This window comes from Lutra lutra, chromosome 8, assembly GCF_902655055.1.
Source record: "Lutra lutra chromosome 8, mLutLut1.2, whole genome shotgun sequence".
Taxonomy (NCBI): domain Eukaryota; kingdom Metazoa; phylum Chordata; class Mammalia; order Carnivora; family Mustelidae; genus Lutra; species Lutra lutra.
In genome coordinates, this window is record NC_062285.1 from 118,317,319 (window position 1) to 118,342,382 (window position 25,064).

General features: G+C 36.8%; 1 protein-coding gene across 3 annotated transcripts in view; it reads right to left on the reverse strand.

Annotated features, from left to right (window-relative positions):
- Positions 1-25,064, reverse strand: part of CEP83 (centrosomal protein 83) — a 131,894-nt gene that overhangs the window by 39,789 nt on the left and 67,041 nt on the right. For all 3 annotated transcript variants that reach the window (XM_047740060.1, XM_047740062.1, XM_047740061.1), the window contains 2 exons: positions 4,477-4,728; positions 1,516-1,647 (listed from right to left, as the gene is read on the reverse strand). In XM_047740060.1, coding sequence (XP_047596016.1) covers positions 1,516-1,647; positions 4,477-4,728 — 384 coding nt within the window. The remainder of the gene's footprint in view (positions 1-1,515; positions 1,648-4,476; positions 4,729-25,064) is intronic.

Here is a 25,064-nt window from a genome sequence, read left to right on the forward strand (position 1 = left end):
TCAGGAGATGGGGATACAAGGAGTAATAAAAGCAATGTCCCTGGTCTTAAAGCTTATATTTGATTAAAGGAAAAGGGTGGGAGAGAAGAGGAGAGACAAAAAATAAACAAATATAAATATACCAAATGCTGTTAAGAGCTATGAAGAAAAATAAAGCTGGTAAAGAAGACAGACAGTGAGGCAGAAGAGGGAAGATGGTATTTTACAAAGTGAAGACAAGGAAGGCCTCTCTGATAATGCGACGTCTGAAAGAGGCAAGAAAGCAAACTATATGGATCTGAAGGAAGACCATGTCAGCAGGCAAGTGCGAAGGTCCTAGGACAGAAGTAAGAGTGAGAAGAAAGCCAGTAAGGCTGGAGCAAAGTGGACAGGAGGGAAAATGGACTGTGATGGCTCTAGAAAGACTGCAGAGGCAGATCATGCAGAGCTCTGAATAGGTAGAGAGTCAGGAGGCTACTGTTAAAATTGAACCTAGAGAAATCATGGCTTGGAGAAGAGCAGTCACAGTGAAAGTAGTAAAAAAATAGATTTTTTTTTTAATTAATTTTTTATTTTTTCAGCATAACAGTATTCATTATTTTTGCACCACACCCAGTGCTCCATGCAATCCGTGCCCTCTACAATACCCACCACCTGGTGCCCCCAACCTCCCACCCCCCACCCCTTCAAAATTCTCAGATCGTTTTTCAGAGTCCATAGTCTCTCATGGTTCACCTCCCCTTCCAATTTCCCTCAACTCCCTTCTCCTCTCCATCTCCCCTTGTCCTCCATGCTATTTGTTATGCTCCACAAATAAGTGAAACCATATGATAATTGACTCTCTCTGCTGAGACGAATGGATAAAGAAGATGTGGTCTATATACACAATGGAATACTATGCAGCCATCAAAAGAAATGAAATCTTGCCATTTGCGACGACGTGGATGGAACTAGAGGGTATCATGCTTAGCGAAATAAGTCAATCGGAGAAAGACAACTATCATATGATCTCCCTGATATGAGGGAGAGGAGATGCAACATGGGGGGTTGAGGGGGTAGGAGAAGAGTAAATGAAACAAGATGGGATTGGGAGGGAGACAAACCATAAGTGACTCTTAATCTCACAAAACAAACTGAGGGTTGATGGGGGGAGGGGGTTAGGAGAGGGGGGTGGGGTTATGGATATTGGGGAGGGTATGTGCTATGGTGAGTGCTGTGAAGTGTGTAAACCTGGCGATTCGCAGACCTGTACCCCTGGGGATAAAAATATATGTTTATAAAGCTGTAAAAAAAAAAAAAAGAAAAAGAAAAAAGAAAGGATGAATACCCAAAGTTTTGTAGCAGCATGGACGGGACTGGAAGAGATTATGCTGAGTGAAATAAGTCAAAAATTAGATTTTACATGTATTTGGAACGCAGAATGATAGGATTAAAAAAAGATTTCAATACAGAGAAGTAAACAATTTGAATATAAAATTTGTCCTTATGCAGAATCAAGCATTCTAAAAAATGAAGTAGAAACAATAAAGGACTTACTTTACTGGTCAACGTATTTATTTCCCGCTCAGCTTTATGCAATTTACTGATTAGAACAGTATTTTGTTCAGTGCTTGATTGTAGTTCTTTTTCCAAACGTTCAGCCTGTAGTTTAGCTGACTGTTTTTCAGCCTTTTATTAAAAAATATTTTAAAATTTATTCATAATTTTTATAATTATATAAAAAGAAGCACTATTTATTTTTTAAATTAAATTTGTGTGTGTGTGTGTGTTCCAAAATTCATTGTTTATGCACCTCACCCAGTGCTCCATGCAATACATGCCCTCCTTAATACCTACAACCAGGCTCACCCAACCCTCCATCCCTCTTCCCTCCAAAACCCCCAGTTCGTTTCTCAGTGTCCACAGTCTCTCATGGTTTGTCTTCCCCTCCAATTTCCCCCAACTCACTTCTCTTCTCCATCTCCCCATGTCCTCCGTGTTATTCCTTATCCTCCACAAGTAAGTGAAACCATATGATAATTGACTCTCTCTGCTTGACTTAATATATGTATAATCATACTACCCCAAATTATTCAAAACCTCAATAATATTAACATGCACCAAAGCAACAAGAGTTTTCTCAAAGTAATTGGTATAATTCAAATGAAAGATATTTGATCTAGGAAATATGAAACAACAGTCTCTGGACAAATGACATATCGATAGCCACCCACAAAATAAAACATATACTTCTCTCATGAAAGAGAGTACCTAATGCACTCACTTGATACCTATTTACTCTTATTGTTGACACAATTCAAACAAACATTTTGGAGGGTTTCAATGCATAACAGAAATATAAAAGTATAATAGAAAGTAGAAGAAAGGGTTCATTTATAGTAGTGAGAACTAAAAATCTGAAAATCAAACTAGATTAACAAAAACATGAGATTTAAAAATTCAAAATCCTCAACTAATCTGGAGACTCTGGAAGTATGAACAAAGAGCTCCACAGCTCCTGAACCCATCATATCATAAAGATTCTTAAATCTGTAAATTGTCAAGAAAATTTCTGGTTGATAACACTCATAGTACTCTTTCACTAGAAAGTGAAAACTAAATGCTTTTTAAAAATAAATTTCTACTCAAAATAGTTAAAATTAAAACCTTTAAAATTTAAGAATAAGCTTCACAGTTTTATAAGATCTCATTTCCTACATATCTTAAATATGACAAGAGTATATTCAACAAATAATTCAGGAAAAAACTGTTTTCCTCACATATAAAATGATACTCTTTGGGCACAATGACAGCCAGAAAAATCTAAGAAAGAAATGCTTCTTTTCATTCATCTGACAAATGATAAAATTAACTACAGGCTCTTTTGAAAATGTTACAAATGAACCTCCCATCTTTTGTAATCATTCAACTTGTCCTGAAAATCATCATTCTAAATGACCTCAATGAAAAGCTTTGCACTGGGATTATATGCTATATTCAATTGCAATCATCCCACTTATTCTGTCACAATAAATACATTAAGGATGGAAGGGTAGAAACATAAAAGTACCATTCTGAATTGCCTCATGTCTAAGGTCCAATGATAGAATTTTAGTTCAGGAAACCAGTAAACACTGTCAGAGGCTTCATCCAAAAAATAAAAAGGTGACTTCTACTCTTCAAAACATATCAATGTGCTCCCTGTACCCACTTTGTTGGCAACAAATAAATAAATAAATATTTTGCTAGGTGCCCACTAATTTCTCTACAACTCTAATCATTTCACAACTATTCTAACACACACACGTGCTCTCTCGCTCTCTTTCTGGATTGCTCAAAATAAATTAAAACAATTAAACTGGTATTATCTGTTACATCTTAGACACTAAGAACTATGAAAAGTAAGCACACCTAAACAAGATGGTTAAGGGATGCAGAATATGCCACAGTGGCATAAAAATTATTTTGAACTGAAGGCCTTTGATAATCAATAGACACAGGAAAAGGTTCTTCCCTGAACTAGACTTAGCTGCCGAAAAGCAGAGCCTCCAAAAAGAATTATAAATCCCCTCCCCTGGGGTTTCATAGCCAGTGAAGACTGACTCCTATCAACGGAGAAATCAGTACCAGGATAAGATATCACCTACACATTGTCACAAAACTGTCATATCTCCCATCTATTTTCCTAAAGGCTCGTTTGTCTTTCCTAAAAGTCATTTGGGTTCCTATAGGCGCCCTTTCTCCCCCTCCCTTTCCCTAGTAAGCTGGTATGTAAGCCCCAAATTCTACCTACCACGTGGAGCGACATTATTCTGTGAACTCCTGTACACATATATGAATAAATATTTTTTCTCTTGTTAATCTTTTGTCAGTTTAATTCATAACCTCCAACCTGTGAACCTAGGCAGATGAAGAAAAAGCTTTTCCTCTCCAACAATGGAAACCAAGAATTTTCAGAGAATACCTCTAGGAATATCAGCCTATCTCTGCCAACTCTCATCTTTCTCTAATGAACTCAAAGAACTATTTCACTGAAGACTTATATACATTAGCACCAAGTTGAATTGTATTGCTCTGGCAAGAAGCTATCTTAAGATATAAAAGTATGGTATTTTTATTTATACAGGACTTAGGATTTTAATATCTTGAATTCCATGTAAGGAAATAACTATCTAGGAAGAAACTGTTTTTCTGGTTTGAGAGGACTTTACTCCTCAGAAATTCAAATTTTAAAAATTTGGCATATTCGACTTTCCAGTATTTCAAGGGTTAATTCATTTCAACTAGATGTCTTGACTCCCAAAGAATAAATAATCCCTTTGTAAATGTGGTAGCATAGCTATTGCTTATGAATCAATAGCTTTCTTCTTTACGAAAAGAATATATACTCTTGGGACTCTACAAATGCGTCAGCATTAGATTGGTAAGCACACATTTATGCTCTAAAAATCAAAGGCTTGTCAATTGCACTTTTAAAAAAGCATGCCATACTCTACCGGGAAGCAATTAAAATCTTACCTCCAGGGATCTGACTGTAGCCTGCATCTCAGCCAACTGCCGCACCTGAATTCTTTGGACATTTTCTACCTGAGCACCAGAATTCTCTTTTTCAGCCCTTAATTCTGCTACTTCAGCCTCTAAACCTTTTACTTTGTGACACAAACGGAATTTCTCTCGAAGAAGATGATCCATTCGTTTGCTGTCTCCTGAGGGCTCAACCTTAAGCAGTTGATTATGTAGTTCTTCTTTATCTTTCCCCAGGCTTGCAATCTAATAATAATTTGAAAAAAAGCACAGAACCTTAAACTACTGAATTTTCAGTCATGAATAAGCTTTACAAGTCAATAAATTAAAATTTAAAATTACACAATATAAAAAAGAAAGCTCAGGTGGTGAAATCAAGTACAAAGGGAAAAAACCTAAAATATCACGTTCTTCATTCTGTACTCAGCATGACTCAAATGTGAGGGCAAGGACCTTGGCCTATTTTCCTTCTATCTCCCCATGGTGTCTAGAACAGGGTTTCATCAGTTGCTGACTGAAATTCAAAATTATAAATAATACTATAAAAACAATTAAAAATGTGTCAAGTATTTTATAATTCATCAGAACATTAAGGGGTTTATGCAAGATCAGTATGCTGATTATAGGGCACCTGGGTGGCTCAGTCATTAAGCTCCTGCCGTTGGCTTAGGTCATGATCCCAGGGTCCTGGGATCAAGCCCCATGTCGGGCTCCCTGCTCCACGAGAAGCCTGTTTTCCCTCTCCCACTCCCCCTGCCTGTGTTCCCTCTCTTGCTATCTCTATCAAATAAATAAATTAAAAATTCTTTGAAAAAAATATGCTGACTGCTAAGCTTTTCCACAAGTGACAATAATTCTTGGGCTATATCTATACTTAAAAAGTTCTCTATTTCAAGTCACTTAATTCACAAAAAAGCTGCTTGTCTGTGTAAATAACTACAAATGTGACTGATGAGAGTTTTTAAATGATAGCTGGGAGTTTATTAAAATCCTAGTTGCACTAATGGCCTCATTCTTACTTCTTAGATTCAAGAAAGAAGTAAAAATCATTACTCCAGGGTATGTGGAAATCACAGGGGAACTTGGTGAGCAAAAACACTAAGGACTTTCTCATTTGTGCCAACCACCACTGCCAGATTCCAGAAGCCTCCGAATCCACTAGTTTCAAATTGCTTCCTAACCTCAGGAGCACTCCAGAGGACCCTCACCTCCAGGAATGAGAGGGCTAAGTTATCACGGTAAAACTCATTCTGTCCTGATCCCCCCCAACCACCACCACATCTCAGCTAATCAGAGCAGCTCCTCTTGTTAAGTCTCTTTCTACATATGGGGTCTCTTCATATGGTTCAACTAAAGGATTCAGCTGATTAAAGAAAAAAATAAGAAAAACAACAAACGAGAAAGCCACTGCTCTTAACAACTAGCCAGGATGAGCTTAGCCAAAAGGACTCCATGCTCTGCAACCTAGGCAAAAGTGACCCAAGAGATGACGGACAGCTCACATTGCTATAAATGAATCTAAGAAGGGTGAGACCTCCACCCCAGCACAGAATCTATTTTCCTCATCTGTAAAATGAGAGTTTAGACTGGAAGCCCTCAAAAATCACTTTCAGTTTTAACATCCAGTGATTCCAATTTGGTTTCAGACATGTTGAAATAAAGATGTCAATGGGAAATGCAGGTAGAGATATCTACCAGGCAAATATCATTTTTTCCAGAAAATAAAGTTCATTGTAGAAGGCAGCTATAAAAGTCAGTATCAAGCCCACCTAATGAGTGTCTCTCTCCTATTTTTCCTGCCATTCTTTACATGACAACATTAGCCTCAGGTTTGGTCCCTGACTACATTTTCCCCCACTCCACATTCTCTTCAGCTAGTGGTGTAACTTTGTGCAAGTTACTTTTTCACTGTGGCACCAATTAAAATGAAGGTCTTGGGCTGGATATCTTTAAAATACCACTTAGCTTTTTGCATGAGGTAACTCAAACACAGTCTTAATGTGCTATATGAGAGGTGTGGTGGCTCATCTATGTCAGGAGTCCATGCGTAACTCAAGTTCAGACAATAGTGCCCTTTACTGAGTATGATGGACCAAGTGCTGAGCTAAGTACACTAGACGTAAAATTTCATTTACTAACAATCATTTCTCTTGTCCCCTTCATTTTACATATGGGGTCAGACAGCTAATGTTCTGGATCAGCATGTTTCCTACATTATTGCTCTCTCCAGTAGTTTTGAGAGCAATCTGTGGGACAGCCGAAGTGGTAGCTGAAATTATGGTCAGAGCTGGCTAACAGCATAGTGAGGGTTAGATCCCACATTTATAACTCCCAACTAGAGCTCACTATCAAAGCATTCCTACAAAATCTGGTGATTGCTGCCTTCTGATTTCTCGATTTGTTTGCTCATTCATGTAACAAATATTGACTGAGTGCTTGCTATGTACCCAGCACTGTTCTAGGTAGTAAGGATACACTACAGAACCAAGCAGACAAGCAAACAATCACAAAATCTGTGCATTCTAAGAACTTCTATTTAACCACTACTATGACACTGCTCTCATCCGAGTCATCAGGACACAGATCTTAGACACATCCTCGCCCCTACCTCTTCCTCTACTCTCAATCAGATTCACAAGCAATTTTCCTTGTTTGTTTGTACTCTCAATCCTTGCTCTAAATCTCCCAAATGCTTTGTCTGAATTTCTATTTTATGACATTTATCCAAATGGGCCTATATTACAGTTACCTCTACATTTACTTTATTCTCTTCTAGAATATAAGCTTACTTGACAGGAAATATGATGTATTAACCAATTTTACTTTTAAAAGATTATTGAAGTAAAGGAAACAACAGAAACAAGAAACAAATCCACAACTAGGAATAATTGTTATCTTCTTTTCAAAGGATGGTTGTACCATTCTAACTCCCCAAAGATACTAAAGATACTCCTGTATCTTTAGGACACAGCATAGAGAAATGGTTAAGAGTACAGGCTCTGGAATCAAACAGCCTAAGTTTTTGTTGTTGTTGTTTTTAATACTTTAAAGATATTTCTCTACTGTCTTTCAGTTTATATTATTTCCAAAAGGAAGTCTGTTTTCAGACTTTGTTCTTCTGCAGAAAACTTTTTTTTTTTTTAGACTTTTAAGATTTATTTGAGAGATCGAGAGAGAGCATGTGCACAAGCAGGAGGGGCAGAGGAAGAGGGACAGAGAAACTCAAGCAGACTCCAGCTATGGCTGGAGGCCACCATGGGCTCTATCTCATGACCTTGAGATCACCTCATGAGCCAAAACCAAGAGTTGGACACTTAACCAACTCCGTCACCCAGGCACCCGTATCTTTTTTTTTTTTAATTAACCTTATTTTTCGATGATGGTAGATTCATATGCAATTGTAAAAAATTATTGAAAGAGTTTCTGTGTACCCTTTGTTCAGTTTTGCTACCTGGTAACATCCCTCCTCTTCTATTTTCTGAAAGATACTGCACAGAACTGGTTTTCATTCCTCTTTAAACACTTCATAGAATTCTCCAGTGACACCATTCTTTTGCTGAGTTTTTCAATATGAAGTCAGTTTTCTTAATAGTTACATAGTATTCACATGATTTATATGGGGTGAGTTACAGTAGTATTTGCCTTTTGATCCGTTTCATCTATGTTTGACAAATTTATTTGGGTAGAGCTGTTCACCAGATTACCTTATTACCTTTTTGATGTCTGCAAGATCTGTGGTGATATTGTTTTTTATTCCTGATATAGGCAATCTGTCTCTTCCCTCTTTTTTGGCAATCCTGCTAGAGGTTTGTCAATTTTATTAATCCTTTCAAAGAATAGCTCTTTGCTTCACTGATTTCCTTCCCTCCTCTTAGTGTTTATTTTGATCCTCTTTTTCTAGGTTCTTTAGGTAGGAGCTTAGATTACGGATTTGATCTATTTTTCTCTTTTCTAATGAATACATTTAGTGCTATTTCTGTGGATAGAGAACTCACTCTGCATAATCTCAATTTTTTAAATCTGTAGAGGTTTTTTCTGGCCTAGGATACAGCCTGTTTGGGTGTATATTCAGTAGCCACTTGAAAAAAATGTGTTCAGGTGCTCTTGTTAGGTAGAGTGTTCTATAAATGTCGGTTAGATTCTTCTGGTTAATGGTGTTGTTGAGTTCTAGATTCTTCCTGATTTTCTAATTTTTCTATCAATTGTTGAAACATGGGTGCCAAATCTCCAACAATAATTAAATATTTCTCCTTGTAGTTTTATCAGTTTTTGCTTCACATATTTTGCAGTTCTGTTTGGTTCATACACATTTAGTATTCCTGTCCTCATGATGGACTGACATTTTTTATCATTATGTTATCTTCTACCTCTGGTATTTTTCTTTGCTCTGAAGTCTACTTTATCTACTACTAATATAGCCATTTCTACTTCTTTTAACTAATATTTGAATATTTACAAGACATACCTCTTTCTACCCTTTTACTTACTAACTATACATATTATATTTGAAGATTTCCATAAACAGCATACAGTTGGGTCTTTTGTTTTTAAAATCAACTCTACAGGGACACCTGGGTGGCTCAGTCAGTTAAGCCACTGCCTTCGGCTCAGGTCATGATCCCAGGGTCCTGGGATCGAGTCCCGCATCAGGCTCCTTGCTTGGCAGAGAGCCTGCCTCTCTCTCCGCCTCTGCATGCCACTCTGCCTACTTGTGTTCTCTGACAAATAAATGAATAAATAAAATCTTTTAAAAAACATAAATAAAATCAACATTGCAGGGGCATCTGGGTGTCTCAGTGAATTAAGCGTTCAGCTCCTGATTTTGGCTCAGGCCATGATCTCATGGTCATGGGATCAAGCCCTGTGTCAGGGACTCTCTTCCTCTCCCTCTACCTCTCTCCCCATTTGCTCACTCTCTCTTTCTCTAAACAAAATCTTTAAAGAACAAATTAGTAAAATCAACTCTGCAAATCTCTTTTGTTCTATTTGTACCATTCACCTTTATTATGACTATGAATATGTTAGGATTTTAAGTTTTTCATTTCTTTTCCTATTTCCTGTTCTAAGATTTTTTTTTCCTGCCTTCCTATGGTCTCCATAAACATTTTTTTTAGGATTCCATTTTGATTTACCCATAACGTCCTGAGTATATCTCTTTGTATAGCTTTCTTAGTTACTGCTCTAGATGTTATACATACATACCTTGTCACAGTCTACTGGGTTCATTTTACTAGCTCAAGTGGTAGTTAAAAACTTTACCTCTTTTTACATCTTTTTGCCCTTGTTTATGATTGTCTTAATTACTTCCACTATATACATTTAAAACTACATCAGACAGCATTATGTTTGCTTTAATCATCAAACAAAATTTAGAAAAGTCATTCAGGAAAGGAGTATCTACTGTATAAACCCAGAGTTTTGATTGTGTTCTTTTAGCCTTCTTGATGTTTTGAGGTTCATTCTTTTACTGTTTTCTTTCTGTATAGAGAATTTCCTGCAGCCATTCTTTTGAAACTATTGGTAAGAGATTGTCTTAGTTTTCCTTATTCTAAGAATATCTTGATTTACTTTTCATTCCTGAAGGACATTTTTGCTGGATAATTAGGAGTTGATACTTCTTTCCTTTTAGCATTTAATAATGTCACGGCACTTTGTTCTGGCCTTTATGGTTTCTGATGAGAAATGTCCTGGAATTGTTTTCCTCCATAAGCATCATACTTCTCACTGCTTTCAAGATCTTTTTCCCTATAGTTTTTATAAATTTGAGTATGATGTTTCTCAGGTAGATTACTTTCATTTTATCCTATTTTGATATTCACCTAGCTTCTTGAATCTATGTTTGGGTCTATCATATATGGGGAGTTTTAAGCCTTTATTTCATTAAGTACTTTTTCAAGACTGTCCTCTCTTTTCCTTTCAAAAACAAAAATCTTAGATCTTTCAAGATGGTCCACAGGTACCTTTGACTCTCTGTGCTCATTTCTTTTTTTAATGCATTTTCTGTAACTTGTTAAGATTGGGTAATTTCTAAATGTTCTATCTTCAAGTTCACAGAGTCTTTCCTCTAACCCCTCTCTTCTGTTGTTAAGCCCAACAACTGAGGGTTTGTTTTTCGTTCTGTCTTGGGGAGGGGGGGTTTCAATGGTGAACATATTTTACAGTTCTAAAATTTTTATTTGGTTCTTTATACTATTTCTTTGCTAAAACTCTAATTTTTCCATTTGTTTCATGTTTATAATTGTATATTAAAACATTTTTACCATGGCTGATTTGAAATCTTTGCCAGATAATTCTAATATTACTGTCATCTCAGTGTTAGCATCTATTGCCTTTTTTTCATTTAGTTTGATATTTTACTTCAAATTTTTATTTAAATTCTAGTTAACATGTATGGTAAAACTGGTTTCAGGGGTAGAATTTAGTGATTCATCACTTACATATAAGACTTGGTACTCATCACAATAAGTGCCCTCCTTAATGCCCATCACCCATTTAGTCCATGCCCCGTCCATCTCCTTCCACCACCTCTCAGTTTGTTCTCTACAGTTAAATGTCTTTTAGGTTTGCTTCCCCATCTCTCTTTTCACCCCTTCCCCTATGTTCATCTGGTTTGCTTCTTAAATTCCACATGAGTGAAATCATATGATAATTGTCTTTCTCTGACTTATTTCACTTAGCCTAATACACTCTAGCTCCAACCACATCATTGCAAATGGCAAGATACTCTTTTTGATGGGTAATATTCCATTACACACACATACACACACATGCACACACACACACACACACACCCCGTACATCTTCTTTATCCATTCATTGGTCAGTGGACATTTGGGCTTTCTCCATAGTTTGGCTATTATTGATAATCTTAACAACAGAGTGCATGTGGCCCTCCAAATCAGTATTTTTGTGTCCTTCAGGTAAATACCTAGTAGTACAATTGCTGGGTCACAGGGTAGTTCTACTGTTAACTTTTTGAGGAACCTCCATACTGTTTTCCAGAGTGACTGTACCAGTTTGCATTCTCACCAATAGCGCAAGAGGGTTCCCCTTTGTCCACAACCTAACCAACACCTGTTACTTCTTGTGTTAATTTTAGCCATTCTGATAGCTCTGAGGTGGTATCTCATTGTGGTTTTGATTTGTACCTCCCTAATGAGGAGTGATGTTGAACATCTTTTTATGTGTCTATATGCCATCTGGATGCTTTCTTTGGAAAAATGTCTATTCACTTCTTAGCTGGACTATTTATTGTTTAGGTGTTGAGTTTGTAAGTTCCCTATAGATTTTCGACACAACGCTTTATCAGATATGTCATTTGCAAATATCTTCTCCCATTTCATAGGTTGTCTTTTAGTTTTGAGATCCTCCAGGTTCTCAGTATGCCAACTGATTTTCTACTGAAATTTAAACTTTTGGGGTATTGTATTAGAAGACTCTGGATCTTATCTAAAGTTTATTTTAGCTGGCTTTTTAGGACATGGTTCTGCCAGGGAAGGGATGGTGTCATCACCTCATTACTACCAGGCAGAGGTAGTAGTTACAGATCCCCCACCTTAGCTCTAGGACACCCAGGATGGGACAGGCTTCTCATGACACCATTCTGGGTAGAAGTAGGAGTTCCACCATCCTACATTATTGGTGGGAATGCAAGCTGGTGTAGCCACTCTGGAAAACAGCATGGAGGTTCCTCAAAAAATTGAAAATAGAGCTACCCTACAACCCAACAATTGCCCTACTGGGCATTTATCCTAAAGATACAAATATAGTGATCTGAAGGGGCACCTGCTCCCCAAGGTTTATAGCAGCAATGTCCACAATAGCCAAACTATGCAAAAAGCCTAGAAGTCCATCAACAGATGAATGGATAAAGATGATGTGTGGGGGTGTGTGTGTGTATACACATATACACAATGAAATATTATGCAGCCATCAAGAAAATGTGAAATCTTGCCATTTGCAATGACATGGATAGAACTAGAGGGTATTATACTAAGTGAAATAAGTCAATCAGCAAAGACAGTTATTGTATGATCCCACGGATATGAGGAATTTGAGAAACAAGACAGAGGATCATATGGGAAGAGAGGGAAAAATGAAACAAGACAAAACCAGAGAAGCAGACTAACCATAAGAGACTCTTAATCTCAGGAAACAATCTGAGGATTGCTGGAGGGAAGGGGAATCGGAAGGATGAGGTGGCTGGGGGATGGACATTGGGGAGGGGATGTGCTATGGGGAGTGCTATGACTTGTGTAAGACTGATGAATCATGGCCCTATACCCCTGAAACAGATAATACATTATAAGTAGGAGTTCCAGCTTCCAAATGGGCAAATAAAGAGCTCCCTAAATGGCAGGGGTAGGAATGATTTGTCACTGCTTCATATGTGACCTCCACTGACACCACAGAGTCAGCTGTAGCTTCCATTAACAATCCAAGGCTGGATAACAGTGAAAATCCTGGTTCTGCACTAGGCCTTCTCTGACATGACCCAAGCAGAGAAGGGAGAGAGTACTCCATTATTGACAACTGAGGCAATGGAAATCTAGGCTTTGATGTCATCCTCCAACACCATCATGGCAGGAAGGTGGAAGCCCTAGTTATTGCCAAGTGTGAATGAAAATCCTGGTTCCCTACTTTGCCTTCTCTGGTAATCATCTGGGCTGAAAATTAGGGTTCCACATTACAGCCTGGGGAAGACGAAAGTCTAGGTGTTCCCATGGCCTTTGCTGGTTTAGGTTGGAATAAGGCTGGTTTTTGCTACAGTATTTGGCTGCTCTTTTCCTAGTGCTTTGCCTGGAGAGAACAGGACTCTCCTGTCCTATAATATCCAGAGTTTTTTGTTTTCCTTACTAAGATGAAGAGGGGAAAGTACATCTACTCAATATTCCTGGGAGCAGAAGTCTTCTGGGTGCTTTTTAAGATTTACTCTTTATCACTAGTTTTAACTAATATGAATCTATGTGGCCTTGGAGTAGTTTTGTGTTTTCTGTGCATGTGTTTCAATGAGAGTTTTAGGTCTGTGGATTTACAGTTTTCATGAAATCTGAAAAATTTAGCCATTATTTCTTCAAATATTTTTTCTGTTCTTTCCTTCTCATTTTAGAATCTGAAATATCTGACACTCACTGCTATGTGTTATAATCATTTTTTTCCTATCCTTTTTCTCTATATATTACATCTTGGATAATTTCTACTGTAAAATCTTCAATTTAGCCATTATTTTCTCTTCTGCAGTGACTAAACCCATTTATAGTATATTTTCCACTTAGATGGTTGACCCTTGAACAAATCAGGGGGTGAGGCACCAACCCCCCTGTGCAGTCAAAAATCCATGTATTACTTTTGCCCCCATCTTCAAAATTTAACTACTAATAATAGCCTACAGTTGACCAGAAACCTTACCAATAATACAGTCAACTGACATATTTTGTATATTATATGTATATATACAGTATTCTTACAATAAAGCAACCTAGAGGAAAAAAATGTTAAGAAAATATGGGAATATATTTACAGTATTGTACTCTATTTATCCAAAAGAAAGTCTGCTTTTAAGTGGACCTGCGCAGTTCCAACCCATGCTGTTCAAGGGTTAGCTGTATTTTTTATCACAAGAATCTTTTCTTAAAAATGTGTTCCATGTATCTCATTATGTTCAAGATTTCCCTTAACTTTTTGAGCTTATGGAGTATATTTATATGGTTTAATGACCCTGTCTACTAATTCTGTAATTTACAGATCTGTTCTGTGGACTTTTTCTTCATTAAGAAATAAATCCTCCTGCTTCTCTGCATGCCCATCAACTTTCAAAAAATAGTCTTTATTCCATGCTCATGGATTGGGAGAATAAATATTAAAATGTTGATACTACCCATAGCCACCTGTAGATTTCACACAATCCCCATCCTAATATCAACAGCATTTTCACCAAACTAGAACAAATAATCCTAAAAATTTTATGGAACCATAAAAAAACCCTAAATAGCCAAAGCAATTCTGAAAAAAAGAACAAAATGGAAGAGATCCCAATCCTGGATTTCGAGATATACTACAAAGCTATAGTAATCAAAATAGGATGGTACTGGCACAAAAACACACACAGATCAAGAGAAGAGAACAGACAGCCCAGAAATAAACCCACGATTATATGATCAATTAACCTTCAACAAAGGAAGAAAGAATATGCAATAAGAAAAAGACAGTCTCTTCAATGAATGGTGCTGGTAAAACTGGAAAGCTATATGCAAAAGAATGAAACTGGACCACTTTCTTATACCATACATAAAAATAAACTCAAACTATATTAAAGACCTAAACGTGAGACCTGAAATCATAAAAATCCTATGAGAGCACCAGCAGTAAGTTCCCTGACATCGGATATAGCAACAGTTTCTAGATATGTCTCCTAAGGCAAGGGAAACAAAAGCAAAAATAAACTATTGGGACTACATCAAAATAAAAGCTTCTGCACAGCTAAGGAAACAAAAAAACTAAAAGGCAACCTACATAATGGGAGAAAATATTTGCAAATGACATATCTGATAAAGGGCTAAGTATCCAAAATATACAACGCAGCTCCAAAACCCCACAAATAATTCAATTAAAAATGGGTAGAAGGCATGAACAGATATTTCTCCAAAGAAGACATACAGACGGCCAACAGACACATATAAAGATGCTCAACATCACGCATCATTAGGGAAATAAAAATCAAAACTACAATGAGATATCACCTCACACCTGTCAGAATGGCTAAAATTAAAAAAAAAAAAAACACAAGAACTTAGTGTTGGCAAGGATGTAGAAAAAAAGGAACCTTATTGCACTTTCAGTGGGAATGCAAACTGGTACAGCCACTGTGGAAAACAGTATGGAGGTTCCTCAAAAAGCTAAAAATAGAATTATCCTACAATCCAGTAATAGCACTACTGGGTATTTACCCAAAGAAAATGAAAACGCTAATTTGAAAAGATATATGCAACCCTATGTTTACTGCAGCATTATTTACAACAGCCAAATTATGGAAGCAATCCAAGTGTCCATTGATAGATGAATGGATAAAGATAATAGGCTATGTATAAATACAATGAACTATTACCCAGCCATAAAAAAGAATGAAATTTTGCCATTTGCAGCAACATGGATGGATCTAATGGGTTTAATCTAAGTGAAATAAGTCAGAGAAAAACAAATACCATATGAGTTCATTCATATGTGGAACTTAAGAAACAAAACAAATGAACAAAGAAAAGAGAGACAAAAAAAATTCTTAACTATAGAGAACAAGCTGGTGGTTATCAGAGGGGAGATGGGTGGGGAAATGGGTGAAAAAGGTAAAGGGGATTAAGAGACACTTCTGATGAGCACTAAGTAATGTATAGAACTGCTGAATCACTATACTGTACACCTAAAACTAATACAACAATGTACATTAATTATACTGGAATTTTAAAAAATCTTAATATTTTAAAAAAAGTCTTTATATTTTAGATCAGTTTTAGGTTTACATCAAAACTGCACAGAAAGTACAGAATTCCCACATGTGCCCAGCCTCGCCCTCTATCAGCATCATACACCAGAGGGGTAGATTTGTTACAACTCATGAACATAGTAATGTATCATTATGACCAAGTCTATAGTTTACATGTGGGTTCACTCCTGGTATACATTCTATGGATATTGATGAATGTGTCCTGATGTGCACCCACCACTTTAGTATCACACAGAACAGTCACTACTCTAAAAATCCTCTGTGCTCCACCTATTCATCCCTCCCTCTCCCCTAATCCCTACTAACCAGAAATATTTTTAATGTCTCCATAGTTCTGCCTTTTCCTATATGTCATGTCGTTGGAATACTACAGTATATAGCCTTTCCAGATTGGCTTCTTTCACTTAGTAATAAGTAATAAAGGTTCCACCGTGTCTTTCTAGTTCACTTAACTACTAACCTACTGAAGGACATACTGGTTTTGGCAATTAGGAATAAAGGTGCTAAAAATAACTGCACAAAATTGTGCAGAAATAAATTCTCAGTTCTTTTAAGTAAATATCAAGAAGTATGAGCTGCATCTTATGGTAAATTATGTGAGGTAAGATTATGTCAGTTTCTAAGAAACTGCCAAACTGTCTTCTTCGAGTTGCTGTACCATTTTGCACTCCCACCACTAATGGTGGGAAGTCGCGTTGCTCCACATCCTCACTGGCAATTAGTATCACAGTGTTTTGGATCTGGCCATTCTCAATATGTGTGTTTTAGTATCTTGTTTTAATTTGCAATTCCCTAATAATATACAATGTTGAACATAGTTTCATATTCTGATTTTCCATGTGTATATCTTCTCTGGTGAGATATCTGTTCAAGTGTTTGGCCCATTTTTAAACTATAAGTAAGGATGTTTTCTTACCATCAAGTTTTATAATTCTTTGTATAGCCTAAATAACAGTCTTATCCTATGTGCCTGTAGTAAATATCTTCTATCAAAGGCTTCTCATTCTCTTTACAATGTCTTTCACAGAGGTTTTTAATTTTAATAAAGTCTAACTAATTACTTCTTTTGTGTGTCATGTTTTTAATGTTGTATCTAAAAAGTCATTGCTAAACAAGGTCATCTAAGTTTTCCCCTATTATCTTCTAGGAGTTTGATAATTTTAAGTTTCACATTTAGGTCTATGTTCTACTTTTAATTTTTTGTGAAAGGTGTATTGTTTTTTGTAGATTCATTTCTTCTTGTATGTGCATATCCAGTTGTTTTAGCACCATTTGTTGAAAAGACTTTTTCTCTGTTTAGTCTTTCCTCTTCTGTCAAAGACCAAATGGCTATATTTGTGTAAGTCTATTTCTTTCTTTTTTTTTTTTATTTTTTTTTTTAAGATTTTATTTATTTATTTGACAGAGAGAGATCACAAGTAGACAGAGAGGCAGGCAGAGAGAGAGAGAGAGAGGGAAGCAGGCTCCCTGCTGAGCAGAGAGCCCGATGCGGGACTCGATCCCAGGACCCTGAGATCATGACCTGAGCCGAAGGCAGCGGCTTAACCCACTGAGCCACCCAGGCGCCCTGTAAGTCTATTTCTAGGCTCTCTGGTCTAACGACCTATTTGTCTATTCTTTTGCCAACGGCTGACTTGGTTACAGTAGCTTTATAGTAAATCCTGACGTCTACAGTGTCAGTCATCTAACTTTGTTCTTTAATATTGTGTTGGCTATTCTGGGTCCTTTGTTTCTCTTTATAAACTTTAGATGCAGTTTGAGGATATTAACAAAATAACTTGCTGGCATTTTGATTGGGATTGCGCTGAAACTACAGATCAAGCTGGGAAGAACAGACATGTTGACAACATTGAATCTTCCTATCCACAAACATGGACTATCACTCCATTTATTTAGTTTTTTTTTTTTTTAAGATTTTATTTATTTATTTGACAGAGAGAGAGATCACAAGTAGACAGAGAGGCAGGCAGAGAGAGAGAGAGAGAGAGAGGGAAGCAGGTTCCCTGCTGAGCAGAGAGCCCGATGCGGGACTCGATCCCAGGATCCTGAGATCATGACCTGAGCCGAAGGCAGCGGCTTAACCCACTGAGCCACCCAGGCGCCCCTATTTAGTTCTTTAATTTTGTTCATCAGTTTTGTAGTTTTCTTCATACAGATCTTCTACATCTTTTTCAGATTTATATCTCAGTATTTCATTTTGGGGGATGCTAACATAAATGATACTACACTTTTAAATTCCAATTTCACCTGTTCATTCCTTTTACACAGGAAAGCGTCTTTTGTACATTAACATTGTTTCCTGTAATTTCACTGTAACGTATTATTAATTTCAAGAGCTTTTGGTTCACTGTTTCAGATTTTCTACATAGACAATCAGTTATCTGCAGGCAAAAAGTTTTATTTCTCCCTATCAAATCTGTATGTCTTTTACTTCCTTTTCTTGTCTTACCATATTGAATAAGACACCCAGCATAATGTTGAAAAGGCATGGTAAAAGGATATCCACGCCTCACTCTTCCTGATCTTAGTGGGAAAGCTCTACATTTCTCATCATTAAATATGATGTTAGCTATAGATTTTTTGTAGATATTCTTAGACAAGTTAAGGTAGTTCCCTCCTCTATTTCTAGTCTGCTGAGAGTTTGCATCAAGAATGGATATTAGATTCTCTCATGATTCTTTGGCATCTACTGATATGATCATGTAATTTTTCTTTTTTGGCCTGTCAAGGTGATGGATTACATTAATTCATTTCCTAATGTTGAACCAGGTTTGCATGCCTATATAAACCCTACTTGTTCGTGGTATATTATTTTTATACATTGTTGGATTTGATTTGCTAATATTTTGTTCAGGATTCTTGAATTTTTGTTCATGAGAGGCAGTGATCTATAGTTGTTGGGTTTTGTTTTGTTTTTTTCTTATAATGTCTGTTTGGTTTAGGTATAAGGAAAGTTAATAGGTATCTGGCCTTTAGAATGAGGTAAGAAATACTACCTCTCATTCTATTTTCTGGAAAAGACTGTAGAGACCGGATGTTTCTTCCCTAAATGTTTTGTAGAGTTCATTTATGAACCCATCTGGGCTGCCCAGTCATTTTTTATTGGATGCCAGACATTGTGAATTTTATGGAGGAAAGTTCACTTAACTACTGCTGGAGTAGTTCCCCGCCCCTCCCCCCCACCCCACCTCCCCTTGTTGGGAGTCTTCTGGATTCCTTTACATACTTTTAAATCTTTATTCTGTTTTGCTTTTAAGTTACTTAGAAACAGTTTGATCCTTGCAAATCTTGCTTTTACACTTGTTAGGGAGAAACAGAGTAGCCTTTAGTGTAGGGCTAATTTGGCTTTACTACTGAAGTAAAACCTTTCTGAGTCTTCTACTCAATGCACCATGCATGGTAAAGCCTTTCCACTCTGATGGACATAATATGGCACAATCGTGGCTTACTTCACTTGTTTTCCTTCTTGTAGGGATCACTGCACCTCGTACCACCTGTTTTTCAATGTCTGGACACCACCGTTTTCTGTATTTTGTCTCAGTTTTCAGGCAAGACCTTAGAAAAATTCAGTCCCTATTACTCCATCAGAGCCAGAAACAGAAACTCCTAGACAATATGAATCATGGTTCTACCATCTACTATCTGTAGATGGACAGATCTTGGACTAATCTCAGTGCTTCATGAGTGTTTTTTCAGAAATGAGTGTTTTCTCATTTATAAAATGGGAATAATGATTATCTAATTCCCACAGCTGACAGACTTCAAGTAAGTATAAAGTGATTCTCTCAACAAGTATGAATTTATTCTACCTCTATGTATTTCACTTCTTCAACTTCTGCAACTTGTGATTTACAAATCTGAAACCTATTTTAAAAATCTGCTATGTTTATTATGATAATTAGCACTATGATTAATGCTATCAGGTCCTAATAGTAGTAACACCATTAATTTGAACATTTACTGTGTGTCAGGGCTATTATGGTAAATATTTTGCACATGAAGTTTCATGTTCTCAGATCTGTTTTTAAAATCAAGTTAGCTCACCTTTTTTTTTTTTTAATATTTTATTTAGTTATTTGACAGACAGAGATCACAAGTAGGCAGAGAGGCAGGCAGAGAGAGAGAGGAAGGGAAGCAGGCACCCTGCTGTAGCTCACCTTTTTTATGTTACTACTATTCTAAGTTTCTCCTCTCCCCCTATATGCACTAGAATTAACTTTTCCTAAACTAATGATGGAATACAAAAACACTGTGATTTGTTCATATTTAATGGAAGTGACACTTAAATGACTTACAAATCTAAAGTTCATATTTTAATCTAATTTTAGATGTTATAGTTCCCTTTCTTTATACCCTTATTTTCTCCTAGTAAAAGAAAGATAGTCACAGGGAGAAAGCAATTCCCAGAACTACGTACTTGCCCCCCAGACATAGTTTGGGAAAGATTAGGGAATGGAATACAAGAACTGTTGGGAAATGAGCTTATGTTCACTTCGTCTTAAAAAGAACTGAATTGAGACAGAACAAGAGAATACAGAAAATAAAATACACACTGCCAGGGCACAGGGCACCTGAAAGCAGAGCAGTCCAAATGCTAAGAGTGAGATGAAGGTGGGGGGCACAGGAACTGAAATTAGAGATGCCCTGGAACTATTTATATCATCTAAAGTAGAGACCTGACACTGAAGACTCCAGCATGCTAAGCAAGAGAATCAAATACTCCAAAATGTTGAGGATGTGTTAACATTTATTCAATATTTACTGTGTGCTAGGTACCTATGTAAGTATTTTACATACCCCAATTTATTAAATCTTACAGATCCATGAGATATATATTACTGTTAACACCATTTTACAGATAAGGAGACCGAGGCACAGAGAAGTTCAATTTAGTTCTCAATGTCACATTAAATAAACATCTTGAATGTTTTAAATTTTACCTGTAAAAAGTTTAGTTTTTGAGATAGTTTAAACTGCATCCATACAGAGAATTATTTTTTATTGTTTATTCATTTTTAAGTGAGAGTGAGTGAGAGCATGAATAGGTGGGAGTGGGTAAGAGGGAGAGGAAAACGCAGACTTCCTCTGAGCAGGGAGCATGACACAGGGCTTGATTTCAGGATCATGACCTGAGCCAAAGGCAGATGCTTAACCAACTGAGCCCCCAGGCGTCCCCATACAGAGAATTTTAATGAGTAAAATTTCACAGAGCCCTTCTAAAAGGTTTACCAAAATTCATCCCAGAGAATTCCCACTGGGAGGTAATTTAGTTTTTAATTTGGGAAACTTTTGCCTATTGTAATATAGTTTATAGTACTCTGAGAAGGGTACAAGTCAGAGAATTGGAATATTTTAGATAAAGGAGCCATATGGGCCACCTAGAGCTTCAGAACACACGAGGACAAAATTAGGAAGTGTTTTAAGAGGTTTCATGATGTCTATTCGTATTTGTATCAGGATAAAGAACAAAACTTGGAAATCATTATCAGTTTTATGTTACCAGTGTTGTAAGAAAAAAATACAATGTGGTAACAAGGACCCAGAAGAGTTCTCCTTTCTGCCACAGGAATTTTGGATTCTCACCAGCCCCATAAAAACCAAGGTGCCTGGGTGGCTCAATCGGTTGAGTGTCACCAGGGAATCTGCTTTTCCCTCAGTCTCTCACCCCGATTGTGCTGTGTTTCTGTCTCTCTCACTTGCTTTCTCTCTCACTCACTTTCTCTCTCACTCTCACTTGCTCTCTCGCTCTCTCAAATAAATAAATCTTCAAAAAAAAAAAAAAAAAAGACACCTGGGTAGCTCAGTTGGTTAAGTATCTGCCTTTAGCTCAGGTCATGATCCCAGGGTCTTGGGACTGAATCTGGACTTGGGCTCCCTCCTCTATGGGGCGTCAGGGAGTCTGCTTCTCCCTCTGCACCTCCTTCCACTTATTCTCTCTCTCTCTCAAATAAATAAGTAAATAAAATCTTAAGGAACAACAAAAAAAAAAAAAAAAAAAAAAAAACAAGGTAGAGCTCAGTTTGGAGAGCCAGATGGAATAATCTCAGGGACCTGTCATTATATATTGTCACTCTAAAGGTTTTCCTATGATGCCGTGCTCACTGCCCCTCTTTCAACATCTCCCACTTGCCCCACTGGATTACTCTTGTTTCTTGCACTACTTCAGCAGACCAGTATAATCGACTATACCTAAAACTCTCTGTATTGTTCATTCTTTGCAGAACAAAAAATTAGACGCCAAATAACATAATGAAAACACAACAGCACGTACCACTTTGAATAATGCCTATATATACAACTTCAGAATTTCATCTGTATGAAGTCCCAGGCTTAGTATGTGCTTATAGCCAAATGCATTGAGAAATCATGACCTCTTATTACTTATAAAGACATCTACTTTCATATATTCTTTTTTTTTTTAAGATTTTATTTATTTATTTGACAGAGGGGGAGATCACAAGTAGGCAGAGAGACAGGCAGAGAGAGAGAGGGGGAAGCAGGCTCCCTGCTGAGCAGAGAGAGCCCTATGCCAGGCTCGATCCCAGGACCCTGAGATCATGACCTGAGCTGAAGGCAGAGGCTTAACCCACTGAGCCACCCGGGCGCCCCTCATACATTCTTTTTAATTCAGAGTATCACTAGAGTGCTTCTCATGAAAACACTAACAAAATCTTCCTGAATATTCACCTAAGAACACAGTAAAGAATATTCAGTTACTTCTTTCATCTGTAGAAGTGAAAATGCACAAATATTGTGTGAATCCTTAATTAATGCAAGAAAAGCCAATTATTTTTAGTACAAACTAACATATTTTATACCAATTTTAACTGTAAAATTGGAAGATGGCAAGAGTAGGCTTTTCTTTGAAGTTACTGCTATTTCACGATCCCCAATCATATCACTAAGTTTTACTGCTCTTGTGTACAGAAATTAGTGTATAAACATAAGTAATGGAATGAAAGAACAAATATCCAATTGTCCAGTAATTAATACTGTTCCTGCATAACCAATCAGGAAGTAGAAAGAAAAGAACTTTAGTCTTATCAGAAAGTTTTACTTTTCTAGACTCTATTTATTAATAATGGCTTCTTAGCTAGCTGTTTATCTTCAGATTTCTCCATAAGAGATATTTAAATTGGAAAAATTAATGATGCCACTGACCCCTTAAAAATTTTAGTGAATACTATTTGGTCTTCCATGGGTGAAAAATAGATTAGTCATCAGATTTCAGATGTAAGTTTCATTCTTTAGAAAAACAATAAAACTAAGAAACTAGAGAATGCCAATAATTATTGCCAGATAAACATCAACATTAGATTTTAAATGTAAAATATAAAATAAAGCACCAGTATCCTTAACCTCAGTGGTTATTCTTTAATACACTAAACCAACATTTTAGGCTGGAAATCTTTATCATTCCTATTTTCTACAAGAAAGTTTTTAAATGTAATTCTTTTATGTCTCTCATGATTACAGATTTAAAACCTTTCGTCATCACAAGTAGTATAAATTGACAGATCTCTTAACAAAATTAGTTGCTGGATGGCTCCTAACTAAAATTACCAGAGATTTGAAATTGCCACACCAAACTACAAACTTTGTGCTGGTAGTTGGGGTACCTGAGTTCTACCATAAACTTGGCTGCTGACTTTTTGTTAGACTTTGAGCAAGTTGCCTACCTTGCTTATCTTATGCTTCAAGTATCCTCATTTTAAATGGATAACATAATACAGTTCTGTCCCATCACAGTGACTATTATAACAAGAGATCATATGGGAATAGAGCACTTAAAGGTATGAAGAAGTTTTAATAAAAAAGCCTAGGGGTGCCTGGGTGGCTCAGTGGGTTAAAGCCTCTGCCTTTGGCTTGGGTCATGATCCCAGGGTCCTGGGATCAAGCCCTGCATCGGGCTCTCTGCTCGGCAGGGAGCCTGCTTCCCCCTCTCCCTCTCTCTCCGCCTGCCTCTCTGCCTACTTGTGATCTCTATCTGTCAAATAAATAAATAAAATCTTTAAAAAAAAAAAGCCTATTATAAATATTCATAGTTTTCTAATATTGTATTACCAATAGACTCAAATGTTCCAATATTCATATAGCTTCTAATATATCAAACAATCATGAAACAGTTTGCCCACTGATTAAAAACAAATATTGTGGAAATATCTATGCTACCTAGAGCAATCTACACATTCAATGCAATCCATATCAAAATACCATTAACTTTTTTCACAGGGCTGGAACAAATGATCCTAAAATTTGTGCAGAACCAGAAAAGATACTGAGTAGCCAAGAGGAATATTGAAAAAGAAAACCAAAACTGGTGGCATCACAATTCCAGACTTCAAGCTCTATTAAAAAGCTGTCATCATCAAGACAGTATGGTAATGACACAAAAACAGACACATAGGTCAATGGAACAGAACAGAGAGCCCAGAAATGGACCCTCCACTCCATGGGCAACTAATCTTCAACAAAGTAGGAAAGAATGTCCAATGGAAAAAAGACAGTCTCTTCAACAAATGATGTTGAGAAAATGGGACAGCCACATGCAGAAGAATGAAACTGAACCATTTTCTTACACCATACACAAAGATAGACACAAAATGGATGAAATATCTAACTGTGAGACAGGAATCCATCAAAATCTTAGAGGACAGAACACAGGCAGCAAGCTCTTCTACCTCGGCTGCAACAACTTCTTCCTAGACATGTCTCAAAAGGTAAGGGAAGGAAGGGCAAAACTGTACTATTGGGACTTCATCAAGATAAAAAGCTTTTGCACAGCAAAGGAAACAGTCAACAAACTAAAAGGTAACCTATGGAATGGAAGAAGATATTTGCAAATGACACTACAGATAAAGGGCTAGTAGTCAAGATCTATAAAGAACTTATGCAACTCAACACCTAAAACAAATAATCTAATCAAGAAATGGGCAGAGGACGTGAACAGACATTTCTGCAAAGAAGACATCCAGATGGCCAACAGACAAATGAAAAGATGCTCAAAATCACTCAGCATCAAAGAAATACAAATCAAAACCTCAATGAGATACCACCTCATACCAGTCAGAATGGCTAAAATTAA